Source organism: Stigmatopora argus, chromosome 9 (assembly GCF_051989625.1).
Source record: "Stigmatopora argus isolate UIUO_Sarg chromosome 9, RoL_Sarg_1.0, whole genome shotgun sequence".
Classification (NCBI taxonomy): domain Eukaryota; kingdom Metazoa; phylum Chordata; class Actinopteri; order Syngnathiformes; family Syngnathidae; genus Stigmatopora; species Stigmatopora argus.
In genome coordinates this window covers 9,076,048-9,094,293 of record NC_135395.1, presented here as the reverse complement: position 1 = coordinate 9,094,293, position 18,246 = coordinate 9,076,048, and the positions used below count along the sequence as shown (strand labels likewise).

Here is an 18,246-nt window from a genome sequence, read left to right as displayed (position 1 = left end):
AAATGGGGCTATTTAAGACAAGAAACCATTTTTTTTCCTCTGGATTTTTATAAAAGTTTTCATTTCACATGTCTTTTTTTTTAAATACAGAATACAGGTAGCAAACAAGACATTACAAGACATAAGAACTTGACATGATTTAATGAGAAATAAAGAAAACCCCAAAAAAATTGTACAAAGTGAAATAAAATACTGGGAGGGAGGGGTTATTATTGTTCTCCTTTTAGGATTTTTCTTTCTTTTATTTATTTTTTTAAACAGCCTTTTTTAATGGCTATCTTGCCCTCCATATTCCAACAGTGCAAAAAGTGATGCGAAGACATTTTAGCGCCGCCAGCTTCGGACCTCCTGCCAAGTTTGTGCCTCTTCACATACTTGCTAACAGCACATTAGTGGTCAGAAATATGAATTGGTGCTCTGCCCGGGTTGTGTATCTGTATCCAAACAAAAAGTTGCTTAAGACTAAGTGTGAGAGAGGCAGATGGGAGAATAGGTGAAGGAGAATGGGACTTACTTGAGAGTTGTTGTTGGAGTTGTCTGACCAGAGCGGCCGTCTGCTGCTGCTGTTGTGTCTGCTGCATGCCTTGACGTGGGAACTGATAGGTGAGCAAACACATTAAAGCTTTTTAGTCGACTGAATAAGCACTAGATTCCACTTTCAATTTAAACAACTGCTCCAAATAATATAAAAAGCCACAAGATTGACAATGAAAAGAGCAAATTCCCAGTACACATTCTAAACCCCCCCTAATTTAAAAATAAAGATTATTTTCAGTTGATTTGGGATTAAAAAGGGGGAAAAAATCTGGATGTTCAATCTGAATATATTTAGCAAATATCTATACATTTCTTTTTTTCTATTGAATTTTTTTTGCCTGCAATTAATTTCAAATATTCCATTTTTTGATAAAGGGATGGGAACTGGTATTATTGTCTACTCTAGACAACTCTTAAATGACTCAAAATGATAATCAACAAGTTAACAAACAATTGTATTTGTCCTAAAATAAAGATAGGCAAGAATAAAACTAAGATGTACTTGAGAAAAGCAAAATACAAATATTGACAGAATAAGAAGGAAAAAAAACACATTTGTGTCGAGTCTTACTGTGTTGGGTCGTACCATGGGTTGCTGTGGAGGTAACGGCTGCATGCCTAGGCCCTGGTTCTGTTGCTGCCCTGGTGGAGGCACGCCTGACACTTGCTGTTGTGGCTGCTGTTGTTGTTGCTGCTGCTGCTGCTGCTGTTGTTGTTGTTGTTGTTGTTGCTGTTGCTGCTGTTGCTGAGGAACCTGCTGCTGAGGAGGGACCTGCTGGGACTGGACCTGTTGTTGCTGCTGCTGCTGCTGCTGTTGCTGTTGTTGTACTTGTTGGGCTTGCTGCTGTTGCTGCTTGGACACAATTGCACATGCTTACTATCTCTACATGAAAACATTTTTAAAAAAAAAGCCTTAATTGGAGAGCATTTTATTGGCTACTGAAGGACAGTGTCTACCTTCGGGAGTTAAATATTAGTATACAGAAAGTTTTTAAAGTCCAAAAAATATTAAGTAGACACCATGGAATCCAGTCCACACATTGAGCTTATTTACCTATTGCGGCAGGTCTTGCAACCTATTAGCCGTGATAAACGAGGTATTACTATATTGTGGAAATGGATAAGATTCCGTAAGTTACATACTCTGAGTGCTTGTCTGATGTACTGGTGCTGTTGCTGTTGTGCTGCTGCTGCTGCGGCTGCTTGTTGCTGTTGTTGTTGCTGCTGCTGCTGCTGTTGCTGTTGTTGTTGTTGTTGCTGCTGCTGTTGCTGCTGTTGTTGTTGTTCTGTCAGCAACTGATTGGGCCTCATGCCTGGATGGGCGCCCTGGCCACCCATGTGACCAAGACCGTGCATGATGGGATTCTGCTGGATGGGCTGGTGGGTAAACCTGAGGTTGAACAGCACAGGAAGATGACTTGCGTGAACACGCTTCAAAATGGAGGCAGTTTACGAGGGAAGCGGCGTGACCTCTGTGCATTCTGCATATTATGTGTATATCCCGGTGCCTGCTGGTGAACGTAACCACTGGGCCTCTGCTGCATCTGCCTCAGAGGATCCACCACGGCCGGGTTTGCCCCTGGGTGGGAGCCCTGAAAGTTCTGGGTCCCGTAGGAGGAGGGCACGATGGCACCAGCTTGGGACGGGTGCGGCTGCATCCCCATGTGTGAGCCGTATGATGTGTAGCCCTGAGATAAGTTCTGGTAAGGAAAAAATAAAGAAATCAAGACTACAATTGAACAGACAGAATCATATATGAAGATGGATCCACGTGGCCATACATTTTAATGATACACTGTATAGTATACAGCTCATCTCTCAACAAAGTTTAGCCTCAAACTTAAACACAGACATAGGGCCAAATCATATTAGAATGATGTGATTTTTCTGGCTGATACTGTGATTTGGATAGAATGGACATTTTTCTTCCAACCAAGCTTCAGTTCAAAACTCAGGATAGCTGTATTCATATGAAACTTTAGAGGGAAAAACACTATTTGAGGAAACGCGGTGTAATAATGTTACTAATTTAGTTTGTTAGTAGAAAAAACTAACTTGAGATGGCTGCATTGAAGTGTACGGTTGGTTGGGTGCCATCTGTCGAATCTGCTGCCCCATCATGCTGTGATTCTGAAATAACATGACACTAATAGTTTCAGTGTGTCCAAAACAATTAAAAAAGTGGTTTAGACTTATGGGATTCTTAAACACAAGGGGTCATTTTAGTTTTTAGGGGGGAAAAAAGCTGTATCAAACCAATTACACATACACAGTATACCACTGCGTAAAAAAAAAAAAAATACACAGAGGGAGTGTATCCAAGCGTTTTGGGGCATTTTCTACTTCTACATGATCTTACTTACTAGAGCATTGAAAGAACTCTACCTAGTGGGGAGCAGTTTGACCTGTCAGTGGGGCCTGACTCACCAGTCTGACCTGCAGCTGGTGGCGCAACATCTGGTTCTGCTGCATGTTAGGCTGAGGCTTGTAGACCATTTGGTACTGCTTTTCCAGACCCATCATCCCGGGCATGTTCCCCTGCATGGTGGGCATCATGCCCGGATAGTTGGGCCGTGGCGTGCTCATCATCTTGTTCATTGGGGGGTTGCGGGCAGGCCTGTAGGGGGGATCTAAACCGGGCCCTCCTGCAGGAGGAGAACCCACGTAAATGCATGCCACGGGATAATGAAGCAGCCATCATATTAAGTCATCCGCTGCCATTGAGGGCGTTACGCGTCCAATCTATTTTGACAGCGAAAGATGGCTGCTAGTATTGATATGCTGGTATTAAATACTGACCGGGAGGTAGAGGCTGGTTCTGTGTGTACATGCCCATGCCCTGCTGGCCATAGGGAAGCCTACTGTAAGGATTCTGCATGAGCTCCGGTGGCATGTTGGTCCCGTAGCTCACGCCAGAAGTGCGGTTCCCATAATCCTTTAGAAGAGATGTGAAGAAAGCTCCATAACTCATTTGTTTTTTTTTAACCATAACCACTGGATCCTAACAAAAACAGAGCACGCTTTTTCAAACCTCAGTCTTGGCCGAAGGAGTTTTCTTCTTCTTGTTGGGCTTCTTTTTGTTGGAATCCGAGGGCATGGTAGGCACGTTCTTCTCCGGCTTCACCGCTTCCATCATCTTCTTCTCGGGCTCCTGCGAGATGGGTGTCAACGGCTCCTCTTCTTCGGGTGGCAGTGGGAGTGGCTCCAGGTAGTAGCTACGAGGCTTGGGCTTCAGATGCGTGTGGTAGAGCAGGAAGCGCTGCTGCTCCTCGAATTTGGTCACTTTACGGTCCATGCGTACCGTACCAAACCAGCCCCACGAGAGAGGCGCCGAATGTTTGAGTCCCTCAAAAACGTCCCACGGGGAGATCTTCTGCTTGGTCGAAACTTGAAGCCCCTAATTGAGAATATATTGAGTCACAGTCAGTGTAGTCAACCATTTTGGAGAGCTTCATTGGAATCAATTATTCATTGCTTGGGATCTTACCTCTTTTTCAAAACCAGCTATCTTGTTCCCCTTGGTGTCGATGAGGGAGCCCTGAGGTTCGCACGTGATGACATCACGTGTTTGCTTGGGTAGCGGCAGCAGCTGCCGGACCTTCTCCAAGCTTTCCAGCTGCCGATCCCCGAGCTCTTTCTATGGATGTCAATATAAATGTTAGGAAAGGTCCCATGGGTCACGATTTTGTATGGATCTATTTAGGAACTAGCTTGTAAAAGTAGCTCCCTCTAGGTCAATAATTGTACTGTTCTTTATCTTGTCTAAGCTTTTGACAGTCACCTTCCCTTCCCACCCTCGTATAATTCTAATCAATGTGTGTGCACGCTGCAGACACCACAAATAAGTCTTGTTTTTGACAAATCATTCCAAAAAATAAAATAATAAAACGAATAACTACATACAGGTGTTGTTCTTACCCTGAGCTTCTTGACTAGATTCATGTAGGCTCGCTTATTCTCTTCCATGCTGCCCTGAGATATGCTGGACATGTCGGCGGCCAGCGTGCCATTAATCAGCACGCTCAGCATGTCCAGTACGGTAGTGAAGAGTTCGCTGTTGAGCAGGTCACGTTGAGAGCGAGTTCGCACGTTATTGACGGCGTTCTGAATTGCTGATAAAGAGGCTCGGCTTACTTGTTGGACTGCATGTCCACTGTTCCGCTGCTGATGATGTCGAGCAGGAGGACGGCCCACTCGGTGGTCTGCTGGGTGCTGCGCTGCACCGTGTCGAACATGCCTCCCACCTTGGGAGCAAACGGAAAAGATACAGTTGGTCGTCAAGCAATAGTGACAAAATGGCTACGCTAATGCAAACAATGCAAAGATTCAGTCTTACACAAGTGGTGGGAATGTATAAAATTGTTCTCTTACAAGATTGAGTCGCAGCTTTAGAGCCTCGTGCATCATTTGCTTGGCTTTGCAGTCGTCCTGGTACTGGTCGTCTCGCCAGTTGGTGACGATCTGCTGAACTTGGCTGTAGAGTGAGGTGAGAAGACCCTCACGCTGCTCATCCTGACCTTTCAGGCAGGTCAGCACCAAAGACAGGAATGGTTGCTGGCTCAGCAGCGACATACTTAAATGGATTAAAAAAATGGTAGTAAGTCAAGGATGATTCAAACATTCAGCGGAAAAAAAAGAAAAAAAATGTCCGTTACCTTTTCTGCTTCTGGCGATCCCTCTCCTTTCGTGATGAAGACCCAAGGTGCTGTCCTTTCTCTAGCTCCTCCCCAGCTGCCTTGAGGACGTGACCCTGAACTGAAGTTGGAAGCTTGGCTATCAATGGAGCCACCAGCCACACACCTGACCGCTCAGAAGAACTAAAAGAGAATGCACAAAAATAAGAACTTTAAAAAGTACATCATTGTCCCATTCCTGCTCATACCTTTTCACTTACATTTATCGCTATCTATAAAACAGAGCCCTAAACAAAAAGGGGGAAGTTTACTGTAACTATTGCCAAATTTGCTACTTTTTAATAGAGCTATTTAGGGTCCTTGTAGGAGGTCATCTGTAGAAATGATTATTTGGAGTGGGCCTTTGTGAGTTTAAGAGGTGAGAAAAATGAATGAATGGCAGGAAAATGGCTCTGGAAATAATGAAAATGAGGAATTATAGTACCATAAATAATTTACAATTTTAAGTATATTGCGAAAAGCACAAGGGCTAGATTGGCCCGAGATTGGGGCAGAAAAGCTTAATGCTTTTTTTGTTGTTTATGTCATGGAGCGTGGCAGTACTGCACTTACCTTAAAATGGGTTTTATTTTGCTGCTGGTGCTGCTGCTGTTTGATGCAGAGCCGCTTTGGAGGGCTGTGCCATTCCCTGAGGGGTTATTGGAGTTCATCTCAGCTGATTTCTGAAACACCTCGATCGTTGCCTTGGCAATGTTCTCTAACAGAGAATACAGCTCCTGTAAGGAGAAATCCCAACACTTTTATTTTAACATTCTGTCCCAAGATGGTTCTAATAATTCACATCGGTTCAGTATCCAATGAGAATCACTTGCATTGTTTGTGCTCTGTTTGATCATCAGCTGGAGCTCCAGAGATGACTGCCTCATCGTCCATTGGTCCATATTCTACGAGGACAGAGTTTTAGGAAAACCAATGTAGTCACTGCTGTTCCATTAAAACGAATATGATCATTTAGTAATAAAGAAGGTGAACCTGTAAGATGCGTTTAATGCGCTGCCTCTGAGGGTTGTCTCCATCGTCGCTGTCCAGCTGTCTGTGAGGGTAGCAAATGAGCTGCAGCAGCCTCTGCGCTTGAATGTTTACCAGTACCGGGTCCTGGAGGGCACTGCTGTCTTCAGACAGAGACTTGAGGCAACGCTCTCCCACCCACTCCTGTAGAGAGGTTGACAAACATCCAATCGAATTATATCTTTTTTTCCCCCACGTCACTTGGATTAGCTTCATTTTATTTACCGCTCAACGCTGATCTTGTATTTGTTCCTGATGTTTCCATATGACTACAATTACTAATATAAGTGTTTATGAGTGATTATTGCTACTGTGACAATTCCATTTCTCCATTTATACTAAGTTGATTATCTCAGCCAAGCAAATAGCAATTAATGGATAAACAGATCAGTATTTCTTCATATATTGGCCCCTATTTGTAAGTGAGATGCAATTAAAGTCATGCATTTGATGTCTTTCAAAGAGTTAAGAGTCATATGCTCACCTGCTGGCAGATGGTCTTCAGAACATACTTGGCATACACATCCAAGCTCGCCGTTTCTATGGAGACATTGCGGCCCTCCGATAAGTCATCAAGGCCAGCCGAGTGGGACAGTCCCGAACCCCTCAGCTCAGCATCACCTGCAACGACATTGCGAGTCGTGTAAAACGTGCACGTCGGAGCTGACAACGGGACTTCCCGTTTTCCTTACCCAACATGAAGACGGCTTTGAGCACGGCAAAAACGGCTCCCACGACGATACTGTTCTGCGAGGCCGCCAGGAGGTGGCGGTCACATGACGATCGGATGCCGACGGAAGATTTATCTACAGAGCAGAGCACGGCAGGCTTCCGTTTTTCTGTTCATCACACATGAAAATAGTTTTACCGTGTTTGTAATTACCCGACTTGAGGCCGTCTTGGGGGACAGGGTTTCGCTGTGGCGTCTTAAAAAGGTGCAGCAAAATCCTGCAGGTGAGTCGAGCTCCTGGCTCGGAGTCTTGCTCACTACAGGCTAAAAAGAGGAACAAAATGAGATAATTGAAGTTGTCAGAAACTCAAAATAAACCTCTCCAAGATCCAGCCATTTAATTTTAAAACCATGGATCTTTTTTATTGAACATTTATTTTACATACTTTTTAATAATTTAAGAGTTAAATAAAACGGGTCAGGAACCAAGTTAGAGTCTGCCATTTTGCAGGGTAGCCATCATATTTAGGAAATACAGTTATGGAGAGTATACCTGCATTGAGTAGGGATGGAATGGCCACGCAGCGAACGAGGTCCTCCAGAAGAAGACACTGTCTTGCTATGAGAATAGCCACAAAGGTCGCCAGGGAGTCATGAAAGGACAAATCGCTAACCTGAGGAACACAAGCGCAATATTTGAAAAAAGTGAGAGGGGCAACGTGAATTCATTACAGGGAAAAAAAATACAGGGGAGTACAATCATTGTTGTATAGTGTGTTTTGCTTTCCTTTTCTTTTTTTGGCAGATAGAAGTATGGACCTGCTGGCCAATAAAACGAGTGGCGTCATTATGGATACTGAACCAGAGGTGGGGCATCAAAGTCTGGGTAATGCTTTATTATGGCTTCACTTACCCTTTAAAAACCAATTGAAATTCAACTTTGCCAATGAGTTTGACTTGAATGTGAACTTACATCAACATTGCAGAGCAGGTCGTTGAAGCCGCAGTTGCCGTTGTTGGAGGAGCAGCACAGCGCCTTGAGAATGCCAAGCCATTCGGCACTCAGGGAACGACAGTACGCCGTCAGTTCGGCGCACAGGATGCCAATATCGTTCACCCTTAAAAGAGAAACATCCACCTTATCTCAACCACATATTAAGGAGCATTTTAAATCCTTTGGTATGGGAACGTCTCTCAATGCTTTTATGCACAATCCCTTAAAAATGTACCTCTCAGGGTCCCTGTGGTCGACACACACGTCCATGAGCACGTTGCATACAAAGCTGTAGCGATTGGCCGGGCTGTCGTTGAGGATTTTGCCCACCATAGAGTGGTTGAAGTTGTGCGCTGAAGGGTTGGCTATGGCCTCCATCATGAACACAGGGTCCCACAGCATGTTGGAGTCCGAAGGGTCAATGTTGCAGTAAATGGAGTTCTTCACTTTGGAGCAAAACTCACTGCAAAGAAAATATACGTGTTCAGGTATTCATTGTGGATTATTTAAAAATTGACGAGAAGTAAAATTTCCCGGGACTGCAAAAACGGTTAACCGCATATTCTAGTTTAATATTTTTAAAGATTAGTATGTGCATTCAGTACCTGAAAATCTCCCCAAATTTGTTCTTCAGATGACTGCAAGAGGTGTAAAGGTCGTACAAGTAGGCCAAGATGCAGCGCTCGGCTGAACAGCAGTCGGCTGGGTTTACACCTGACTTGACAACAATGCGCAGCCTAGAATATCAAATAACAATGTCAATTTTGGAGGCTGAAAAAAAAACAATCTGTTAAATAGGCTATTTTACTACTGCACAGTGCTATGAGTTGTCATAGTCTAATTTAATGATTTCAAGGGGAGCTTTTAATGCAGAGGAAAAACTTGGAATTGCTGCTCAAAAGGCGCTTACCCATCAAAAACCTGCGCAGTCTGCTCGGGGTTCAGTATGAGGCACGAGTGGTACCTCCTGAGCACAGCAACAATGCACAAACACAGGCTGGTAGTGTAGCTTCCCACCAGGCTTGACGACTTGAGCAGAAGCTCGGCTTCCACCAGGCTGAGCTCGTTTAAAAGCTACATTAAAAAAAATGGTTCATTCACGCTCAAATTTAAAAAGGTCTTCATCATCACATTGCACTCACCTGAATAGCAAAGTCAATGAGGCCACTAATGTTGAGGGAGTATTCCATGAGGTCAAAGATGAACTGAATGTGCTGGACTAGAGGCAAGTGATAGGACATCCCTAAGGCAAAGCTGGTGATCTGTTCCAAAACATTTCGGGACACCTGCAACCAAAATAAGAAATTGATCACTAACTCTGTGGTAAAAAAAAACAAACAAAATTCACTCCATTTGGTTACACACTCATGCCACGTGCCTTCAAACAACTTATTCTAACATCCCACTCTGTTTGAGTTGCTTGCCTAAATGACAGTGAAATGTTAACTCTACAGAAAATGTCAAAGTGCGAAGGAGCCTAACCTGCGAAGTGACCTGGTGCTGGTCAAAGTGGGAAAGGTGCTGGAACTTGGAGAAGATATCTTCAGCAGTGGGAAAGGCCTCTGGCTTACTTCTCTTCCTCTTTTGTCCCTCCTCACCCCCTGTTAAAAAAAAAAGGAAGCGATGTGTCACAAGATGGAAGTTCAGGCAGGGCAAATCAATCAAGCTGATGACATTTTAATTTTCGAAGGGAAAAATTCATGAAAATGTTACTGTTACTCTGTGTTAACTGATTCTTAACCACACACGCATAAGTATATGACTGTTATACTATCCAACACAGTGAGAATAACATTTATATTGCTACTAATAACTTAATTAAACAATCTCTTCACAAAAAATACCCATGACGACTGACAGAGAAAAGACTGCTTTATAATAAGCCCTTGTCAATTAAATATTATATTGTTATACGAGTATGTTTCCTAGTTCATCATATTTAATAATAAATAAATAAATAACGTAGGAGTCATTAACATGAACTAAAAAGGCATGAGGCTGGCACATCACACTCTAAAAATATATTGTGGCATACAACTAAGTCACGTACCCGTTTCTGCAGTGCTTTTGCGGTTGAGCACCTTCAAGATATCTTTGGTTATCTTCTTGATGGTGTGTCGGGCCTCGTCCCGTAATTTGCCCACTCCGTATAAGACCACGAGTCGCTGGTTGCACTCGTGGCTGGCATTCTCCTCCTGAAGCAAGGCAAATAATTTATCGGGAAAGAGATGGCCACGATAAACCGAGTCGCGGCGAACAGCCGTCAAATTTAATCTATTTCTTTCCGACTATGGCTACATCTGATATTCCGGGCCTGGGGGAAGCTCATACTGAGTAAATAAACGCGCCAGCATAGAGTGTAAAAAATATTTATCTTGACGGGAAAATAAATAAAACTAGGAAGCTTTCGCAGTGTTTGCCAAAGATTGAAAATACTTTTGAATCGTGCCGGGATGGGAAATCTAAACCTAATGGATTTTATTCAGATATGTAGGATTGTTTTCTTTGAATTGAAGTGGTTTTCTTCTCACCTGAGGAATAGGAAAGTGGGTGGCATATTGAATGTGCCGAGGCTGCTCGTAGAGCTGGGGGAATGCGGGGTCCATGTTCTTGTCTTTGCAGGTATTCTTGCAGTCCTGCTCAGATACAGATTTTTCAGGGGAGGGGCTGCCCTTGGACTCGCAGTGCATCGGAGGAGAGAACATCTGCAAGGTGGACAGTGGACAACTGTTGTACTTGTGCACAAGATTTTGTACTCATTTTTCCTCATTGCGTATAGTAGGAGCAAATGACAGCGACCTTTTTCGAAGTCAATTTTGCTGACAATGATCTAATAACTTGGTCTATTAACTCAATGGACTTCCTAGCCTGTCAGATTTCCAAGTAGCGCACCTCGTCAAAATTGGCACTGGAGTTGTGGTCGATTTCCATCGACTCTGACAGGCCGGTGTCCTCCATTTTGATCCCGCTGCCCGCATCCTGGTCTTTGCGATCCGACTCGTCCGAGGGTTCGTCGCTGGGGGAGCGTGGGCGTGGCATGTGACCGTCGGATGACAGGTCTCCGCGGGAGATGAGCGTGCACATGTAGATGTTGTGTGAGAAAACGTCATGGCGGATGAGCTCGCAGAAGAGGAGAACCAGGTTGGAGAATTCCACTCGCTCATTCTCGTTGCCGGGCTCGGCTAAAGACAGGAGAAAAATTGGCTCTGAATAATTTAATACTAGCTTCTCTCCATGCCTAATCCGCTTTGATACATGTACTTTGGCTGAGGAAGTAAGCGGCAGGGACTCACTAAGTGTTGGGGCCTGAGTATCTAAGAACTGAAGCAGAACATCTTGAAAGACGGGAAGCGTGGCTGCGGAAAGGGAGCCTGATGACACCGAGCCCTTCTCATCCACCACCTCAGATTCACCGCAGCGCTGCCACACACGCACACACACGTACAGAAAGAAGCCTTTGAATGCTAAAGTAAACGGGCACTCTAAAATAGAAAGTAGGATGATCCATGCTCCCTTATATCCAACTTAACCTCTTTCAAGTCAAATAAAGTCATACCTCTACTTACAAATGCCTCTAGGTACGAAAATTTCAGACTACGAAACCTTTTTAAATGCAAATGAGTGGCTCAAGATACGAAAAAAGATCCAAGTTACGAAAAACGTCAATACATTTCCAATATCCGTTATTTTATTTTGAAATTTTCATGGATGCACTGCTTCTTGCTTGACAATTTCCCTACACTCTATAGGGCTCTCATTGGCTGTCTCACAAAAACCCTCCATGTTTCTTTGATTGACGTTGTCTGCTTAAACTTGTGCTTGCCTAATGTTAGCTTCGTGACACTTGTGCACATGCACTTCAACATGAATAGATTTTGCATATTTATTCATTTTAATGGCTTATTAAATTATTTTATGATCATGTTCTCTCATTTTTGTGTGTCTTCACACTTTTCCTTCAAAATTGAGACACTGAGGAATTTCAAGGGTTTATGTAGTTGGTAGTTTTGTGGGGACTGTGAAATGGATTAAAGTATTTACATATAAAGTACTGCTCTACTTATGAAATTTTCAACTTACAGTTCTGGAACCAATTAATTTCGTAAGTAGAGTTACAACTGTACTTAGGAATAGCGACAACTTTAATTCAATCCAAGTTTAAGACTCACGCAGTATCACATTAAAATGTAAACGTGACTACATCTCCATGCTTAAATGACTTCAAAAATCCGAGTGCGAGTGGAAGCTGATCCATGAACAGGGGACCAAGGTGCTGCTTACCTCAGCTTCGATTTCAGCCTGCCGCTTCTCCAGCAGCTTGGCCACCACCATTGCCCTGTGTCTACCTGACCGCTTACAGCAAACAGCCCATTCACAAAGCAGGGTCACCACCGCGTCGTCATCTGGCGACATCTGCACCAAAGCGCACTTTGTAAGCAATATAATAATAGAGCATTTTCAGATTTGCCATCACATTGAAAATATACACATATATATTGCATGCTTGAGACCAAAAAGTCAAGTACCTCATGGCCATCCTTGCTCTGGCCTGAGCCAAATATCCGGTTGTACAAAGAATCCAGCGAATTATTAAAGTCAGACTTCTCGAAACTGTGGTTGTCCAAAACCTCTAGAGTGTGCAGCACTCTCCCAATGGTGAATCCTGACCACACAGCAAAGACATTGCCGAACAACGGTCCAGTGCTCCAAAAAGAAATCACATCTTTTAAACAGAGAGTGGCAGTTTTTCCAAACCTGCTGTGGTCTCCTGGCACTTGTCAAAGGACCAGCGGAACTCCACTGCTTGCCCTCGCTCCTTCACTTGCTCCTCGATCTCTCGCAGTTTTACACGGACCTAGCGTTGAAAAAACGGAAAATGAGAGCTTGTCGGATTGCGGGCTGGCAAGGTTTATTTTTGGACGACAACTCTAGGTACCTGCTGTGTAAAAGCGGCGTTTCCCCCTGGCATTGGTAAACTGGATGGGGCAATGGGCAAGAGGTCCAAAGGAGAACCAGTTTTGTTTCTGCTGTCTGTTAGAGAGTAATGCCAGACCAGTGCACTGGGGCAACACAAAACTATGCTCTGAGGGAGGACAAAGCACATTTTAGGAGTAAGAACATGACAGAAATAGAAAGAGAAATTAAAATGATTTGTTATTCTGATCATGATTTGTTTCAATTCTCATCCAAAATTATGACTGTGCCTGGTGGTTGATCAGCGTACCTGCAACATGCAGCTGAGGCCAAAAACTAAAGGACGGTGCTGGGGGCAAATGTAGAAGTCTGTGAACGGCGTCTGGGGCTGGTTCCCTCCTGCCGGCTGGGAGGTTGGCGTCGGGGGCAGGGTGTTGCCTTGTGGTGTCAAAATGCCATGCGCCTGGTGGCCGCCGCCGGCGCCAGGGCCCGAGCTGCCGTCGCTTAGCAACAGGTTGAGGCGGCGAGTGCAGAAGTAAGCCAGCCTGCGTGACAAGTAGGCCGACTGTACAAATTCCCCCGAGTACTGTGGGAGAGGAAGCGATGCACAAAGTCAAACACAAACACCTCCCGATACGCTTGTGAAATACAGAGTTGAAAGAAACAAAATGAAAGGCTCGTTGATGGATGAAGGCACACACAGCTGCTTCATGACAAAGTTTTGAGAGGCTGAGGTCGCCGCATTGGTGTGTACCATTGTGTGTTTGGGTGTGGCGGCAGCACGGAGAATGATGCAAGGCTCGAGGCGGGGCGTGTAATTGGGCGGTCAGAGGAAGGTGCGAAAGGCCTACCTGCAGTAAAAGGGGCAGCAGGAGTCTCAGGAGCTCATCCTCCCCAGGGCGGACCTTCTCGAAACACTCCAGCACCCATGTGAGAAACTCATGTCGGTCCAGCATTCCGTCCTTCATTGAAATTAAGAAATTGAAGCATTATTTTGAGTTCCCACCTGCTGTCCAATATCAATTTCATCAAGAATGAAACCCAACCGAGCTGGAAAACGATGCATTGTACGCCACCAAGTTTTCCCTTGTAGTGCTTTTGTCTTACCAAAGCCATCCATGCGTTCAGAAATACAGAACAATTTAAACCAACTAAAGTGACAGACTCATTCACTCAGTACACACATCTGTTTTTGGAAGGAATCCTGGAGCTATTATTCGAAAACTGAACTTTGCAGGAGACATGCCAACTCTTGGACCTCCATGCGGCCCTAAAGATAACTACATGAAAGTGAAATTTTGCTGTGGGTGGTCTTTCAAGTAGGGGAGGGTAAATATAATCTAACACCCTTCACCTCTTTGAAATGGAATCAATCTCATTTCAGAGTTTTTAGCCAGCAAAAATCCCATTAAAGTAAAATGCACTGACCTGAAACATGAACATGGCCAACTTTTCGTTGTACTCCCACTGCTTGATGGCCATTTCCACATCAGCAGGGGTGGCCGGGAGAGGCGAGCTGCAGCCTTGACTGGGGAACTGTCGGTAGAACTCAGCCACCTTCTGAAGTTGCTCCCACAGATATTTTGTAATGATCTGGGTCCATTCTATCCAAACATATATTTCATTGTCAAATAAATAGTCATGTCATGAGAAGGCAAAGCGCTAGGAAAGGAATCACATTCCTTACCTATACAAGGATCAATCACATGTCTCTTCTTGACTTTTGTTTCTGTGATGGCTGCATGATAAGCGCACGTCATCTTGATCATCCACGCAGAGCGCATAACAGGGACCAAGTACTTGGCCAAGTACCCGAAAACCTCCTCCTTCTTGCTGAAAATTGGCACCTGTGAAAACAAAAAGCAAGATGAAAAAAAAGAAAACATACAAGGCTGCGTTGAAGGGAATACTGAATGATCTCTGTAGCAGATTTTATATTTTCAAGGTAGACTTGTCTATCCAGAAAAGGCTTAATAATGAAATTAGATGCTAATGAGTCTTTCTTTCTCAGCTGCCCACCCACTAAAAAATTTGCCAAGATGTCACACTCAATGAGCTGTAGAATTTTGCAATCTGCTAGGATGTGATTCTTAGACGTTCTATTCTGCGATTGCTATGTGACTGTTCTGTCATTCTGACAACTTGTATACCTAGTGATCATCAATTCTGGCTGTGATGTCACAACCAGAATTTCCTGAAAAAATGGGCGTTCCCGATGCATTGTTTTCTTCATGTAAAATGAAACTCCTGCAGTCATTTTCATTTTTACATGGTCACCATTTCATAGCATCTTAAAGATTATTACACACATTTATCTTCCTAACCAAAGGCATCCTCATCTGCTGTTGACAAAAATTAATGCAGTGAGTCATTATACAAGCAAATTGGCTCTTACATGTCCTAGCATTTATTTACTTTATTGGCCAGATGTTACTCCTGCTGAATCGGGAACAATTGAGGAAAATTTACAGAACACCAGACGCAATAGATAAAGTAGCTAAAATTTTAGTCCGAGTTTGCTGCCTCTTAAAAAGATCCCTTAATGAGAATTCCAGAGACCTCCAATTAAGTGTCAACCTACCTTTTTGGCCAGCTGTGTTAGTGGTTTTGTGCCAGCCAAATCCGTGAACCAGTTATTAACAGAGCTTTGTGACCTGGCTGTGACCAACCAGAAATTATCCTTCTGGTTGACTTGCGGCTTGCGCTTGCCCGTGTCGGGAAAAGTGTTATAGCGCAGTTTCTCGGCGATGATGCTGCTGAAGTTTGAACTGATCTGTAAAAAAAAAAGCGTAGTACACAGTAGTAATGGAAAAAAAAAAAGTGATGGTATCTTTCTGATTATTATTATAATTTTGAATTTTGGTGGTTCGCTGGAATCTCAAAGCTTTGCAAATGGCTTGTTAACCTTTTTACACTGAATGAGCTCAGTTACTTTCTAATTTGTTCCCGAATGTCTTTAATTCTCAGCCTGATGTCCACCTTTTGTCAATCTTCTGGTTACCTTCATTCACATTGTCAGGCAAGCCTTATTAAAATAATTTCTTGAGTGAGAGCAGGCAGTATTTGTCTGTGTGTGGCTAGAGTTATGATCAACCCCAGTTATAATTATGTTTTAACAGTGGGGTAATCACATTTTCATGTTAGTTGGATTATTATTTTCTGCATTAAATCTGAACATTTATTAAATGACTGCATTCAAGGAGTTTAAATTTAAAAAGCATACCTTAGAGGGGTTGAAGTTGACATTTTTGGCACTGCCATGTTCGTCACCTGACACAGCTGGCTGGTTATTAAACCCTTGTTTCACATTCAATGCAGTCAGCTCATCCTATGAGAAAAACAAAGAGGAAATATTAACAATTTTTCACTCTACTCTGTACATGGTTAATGTTTATTTCTAGTTAGAACATCCAGTATTGTCCTTCCAAGTGGTGACAGATGAACAGTTACCAGTGCACATACAACGAAACAAAACAAAATGTGCACACACCGAGAGATTAATTCTCAACAGGCACATTATTGTCATTAGCCAACGAGTCAGTCATTGAGAGGTTATTGAGCAACTCAAGAACACTGTTTTATAACAGTAGGGCAGGGACCCGTCCACGGTTTCCCTGCCTCCATTGCAATGCGGTGTGGAAAATCAATGGATGTTTCCTTTAACTCAGCGGTCCCCAACCTTTTTCTCACCGCGGACCGGTAAAGCTCTTCCCGCACCAGCTAATGGGAAGGGCGACAACCTAAGACAAAATTGTGTGGGGGTGGGGCCGGTGCACAAACGAAACCCACGACGGCATTAAAAAATCCCAAGCAAAAAAGCTATTCTTTATTATTATTATTATAACTTTTCTCATTTCAAGTGGCAGGGCGAGATTGAAAACATTAATGTTTTTACTCCGACGGACCGGCACTAAGTGGCCCGCGGACTGCTACCGGTCCACGGACCGGTGGTTGGGGACCACTCCTTTAATTCATTCACAGCCAGCCCAAGTATATGTATAGTATTCGAATGCTATATGCGGTGGTAGTTAGTAAAATCTACATTTAAAAAAAGTGATTACTGTGCAGGGAGGGGCTGTCTCCCGGCCCAGATGCATTGCTCAAAGGCATCCAAAGAGCTGTTCGAGTTGCTAATTATCTTAATCATATCTGTTGATATGTTGCAACGCGGCCGTCATCTTAACATCCAATCATGTTTGCCTTTCGCATCAACGGATAACCTAAGGGTAATAATAGATCAGGAGCTATTATGCAAGTCCTGAAAGCTAGGCCGAGCAGGCGGTCAAAGTAAATGAGTTAAACAGTACGCTTGGCTGCGCACAGTTAGACAACTAACAAGCCGATGTTTAACTTTTAAACCCCCTCGCTAAACGCAACGCATTTTATTCGCCTAACAATAACGTCACTCCCCCACAAAATGCACTGCTTTCATGACGATCTAGTGAAAGGGTGTTGTTTTAACAATCGCGTCGTTGATGTCTGCGAGGGAGTTCGGGAAGTGACAACTCTCCTGCGGTGTTGTTCATTGTTATTGCCCAGGCCCGAGTCGTCTACGGAGGGGCTAGCTGGAACGGGCTAGCCGCCGCTAACTCGGCTTAGCCTCGCAGCTAACACAGCCGCTTCTACCACGAAGTGCCGTGTCCACTTAAAAGCGAAGGCCCCGGTTAATGATCTGACCTCCTTCTGCTTGGGATCTTGCGGATAGACGTCCGGAGGCCCGAGTCGGGGCCGCTTAAGCGGCCGGTGTTCGTAACTGAGGATTCCGAAAGCAGCCATCATCCAGCGGCATCACAGCCAGTGCTTTGCTTGCCTCCTCCGTGCCGTCGGAACTCAGTACTGAGAAGGATCAATACTTCCGGCGAGATTGTGGCGTTTCAAAGTAAGAGACAGGAGTTATCGCGGTAGTACCAACAAAATAACGTCACATAACCCATTTGCACTGGGAGGGCGTGGCAGCGATCATGGACACGACGATTGACCCCCACCACCTCCGAATCCCCCCCGCTCACCATCAATGAAAGTGAATACATAACAAGATCAAAATGAACTACGAGAACCCGGCTCACTCCCTAAATGGCATTGGCCTTGAGACAGATAAACACAACAAAGACCTCTACTTGTTAACCCTAAACCCATGAATAATCCAACCCACCCAAAAACATTTTTAGAAAAATGTACAAAATCAGGATCAGCGATGTAAAAAAAGGTTAAATAAATACTTTTTGTACCAGCAAGAAACCTACTGGTGCTTTGTTATCACTACAGATGATAGTGCCATAAAAGGCATTCTCCTGAAGTTGATTATTCAACTCACTGTACATTCTCCAGATTCTTGTATCTCCTGACTAAATACAGATGACCATGTTTCTCCACAGAAGTTGAATAGTTATATGTAAATGGTATAAGAGAGCCCCTTCTAACAATTACAG

The 18,246-nt window shown here is 43.9% G+C and overlaps 1 protein-coding gene across 4 annotated transcripts; it reads right to left on the bottom strand.

Moving 5' to 3' along the window:
• Positions 1–12: 12 nt before the first annotated feature.
• med12 (mediator complex subunit 12) lies at positions 13–17,684 on the bottom strand. 4 transcript variants are annotated; one of them, XM_077610387.1, is made up of 42 exons: positions 17,495–17,684; positions 16,041–16,145; positions 15,399–15,590; positions 14,505–14,664; positions 14,246–14,421; positions 13,669–13,779; positions 13,128–13,403; positions 12,840–12,986; positions 12,659–12,758; positions 12,430–12,566; positions 12,185–12,331; positions 11,197–11,323; positions 10,796–11,085; positions 10,435–10,608; positions 9,954–10,098; positions 9,386–9,504; positions 9,046–9,189; positions 8,814–8,977; positions 8,509–8,640; positions 8,139–8,366; positions 7,883–8,027; positions 7,463–7,583; positions 7,123–7,233; positions 6,932–7,045; positions 6,724–6,860; positions 6,204–6,383; positions 6,044–6,115; positions 5,784–5,947; positions 5,193–5,354; positions 4,909–5,110; positions 4,672–4,781; positions 4,456–4,591; positions 4,025–4,174; positions 3,569–3,934; positions 3,337–3,472; positions 2,965–3,182; positions 2,593–2,667; positions 2,008–2,237; positions 1,681–1,927; positions 1,124–1,387; positions 515–596; positions 13–434 (listed from the first exon to the last, which is right to left on the bottom strand). In XM_077610387.1, the coding sequence occupies exons 1-42, from the start codon at positions 17,594–17,596 to the stop codon at positions 397–399; spliced, it is 6,636 nt and encodes a 2,211-aa protein (XP_077466513.1). In that variant the 5' UTR covers positions 17,597–17,684; the 3' UTR covers positions 13–396. The 4 variants fall into 4 exon arrangements, 3 of the variants coding, with proteins under 3 accessions (XP_077466513.1, XP_077466514.1, XP_077466515.1); XM_077610388.1 differs by having other exon boundaries at positions 2,965–3,167; XM_077610389.1 differs by having other exon boundaries at positions 12,185–12,316; positions 17,495–17,683.
• Positions 17,685–18,246: the final 562 nt, after the last annotated feature.

Bases quoted from the DNA above. Each gene is read 5' to 3' on its own strand.
- med12 (XM_077610387.1), bottom strand. From the start codon at position 17,596: ATGATGGCTGCTTTCGGAATCCTCAGTTACGAACACCGGCCGCTTAAG. The intron at 3,935-4,024 runs GTAAGATCCCAA...ATTCTCAATTAG, and splicing joins TAGCTGGTTTTGAAAAAGAG to GGGCTTCAAGTTTCGACCAA. The intron at 3,183-3,336 runs GTCAGTATTTAA...CTCCTCCTGCAG, and splicing joins GAACCAGCCTCTACCTCCCG to GAGGGCCCGGTTTAGATCCC.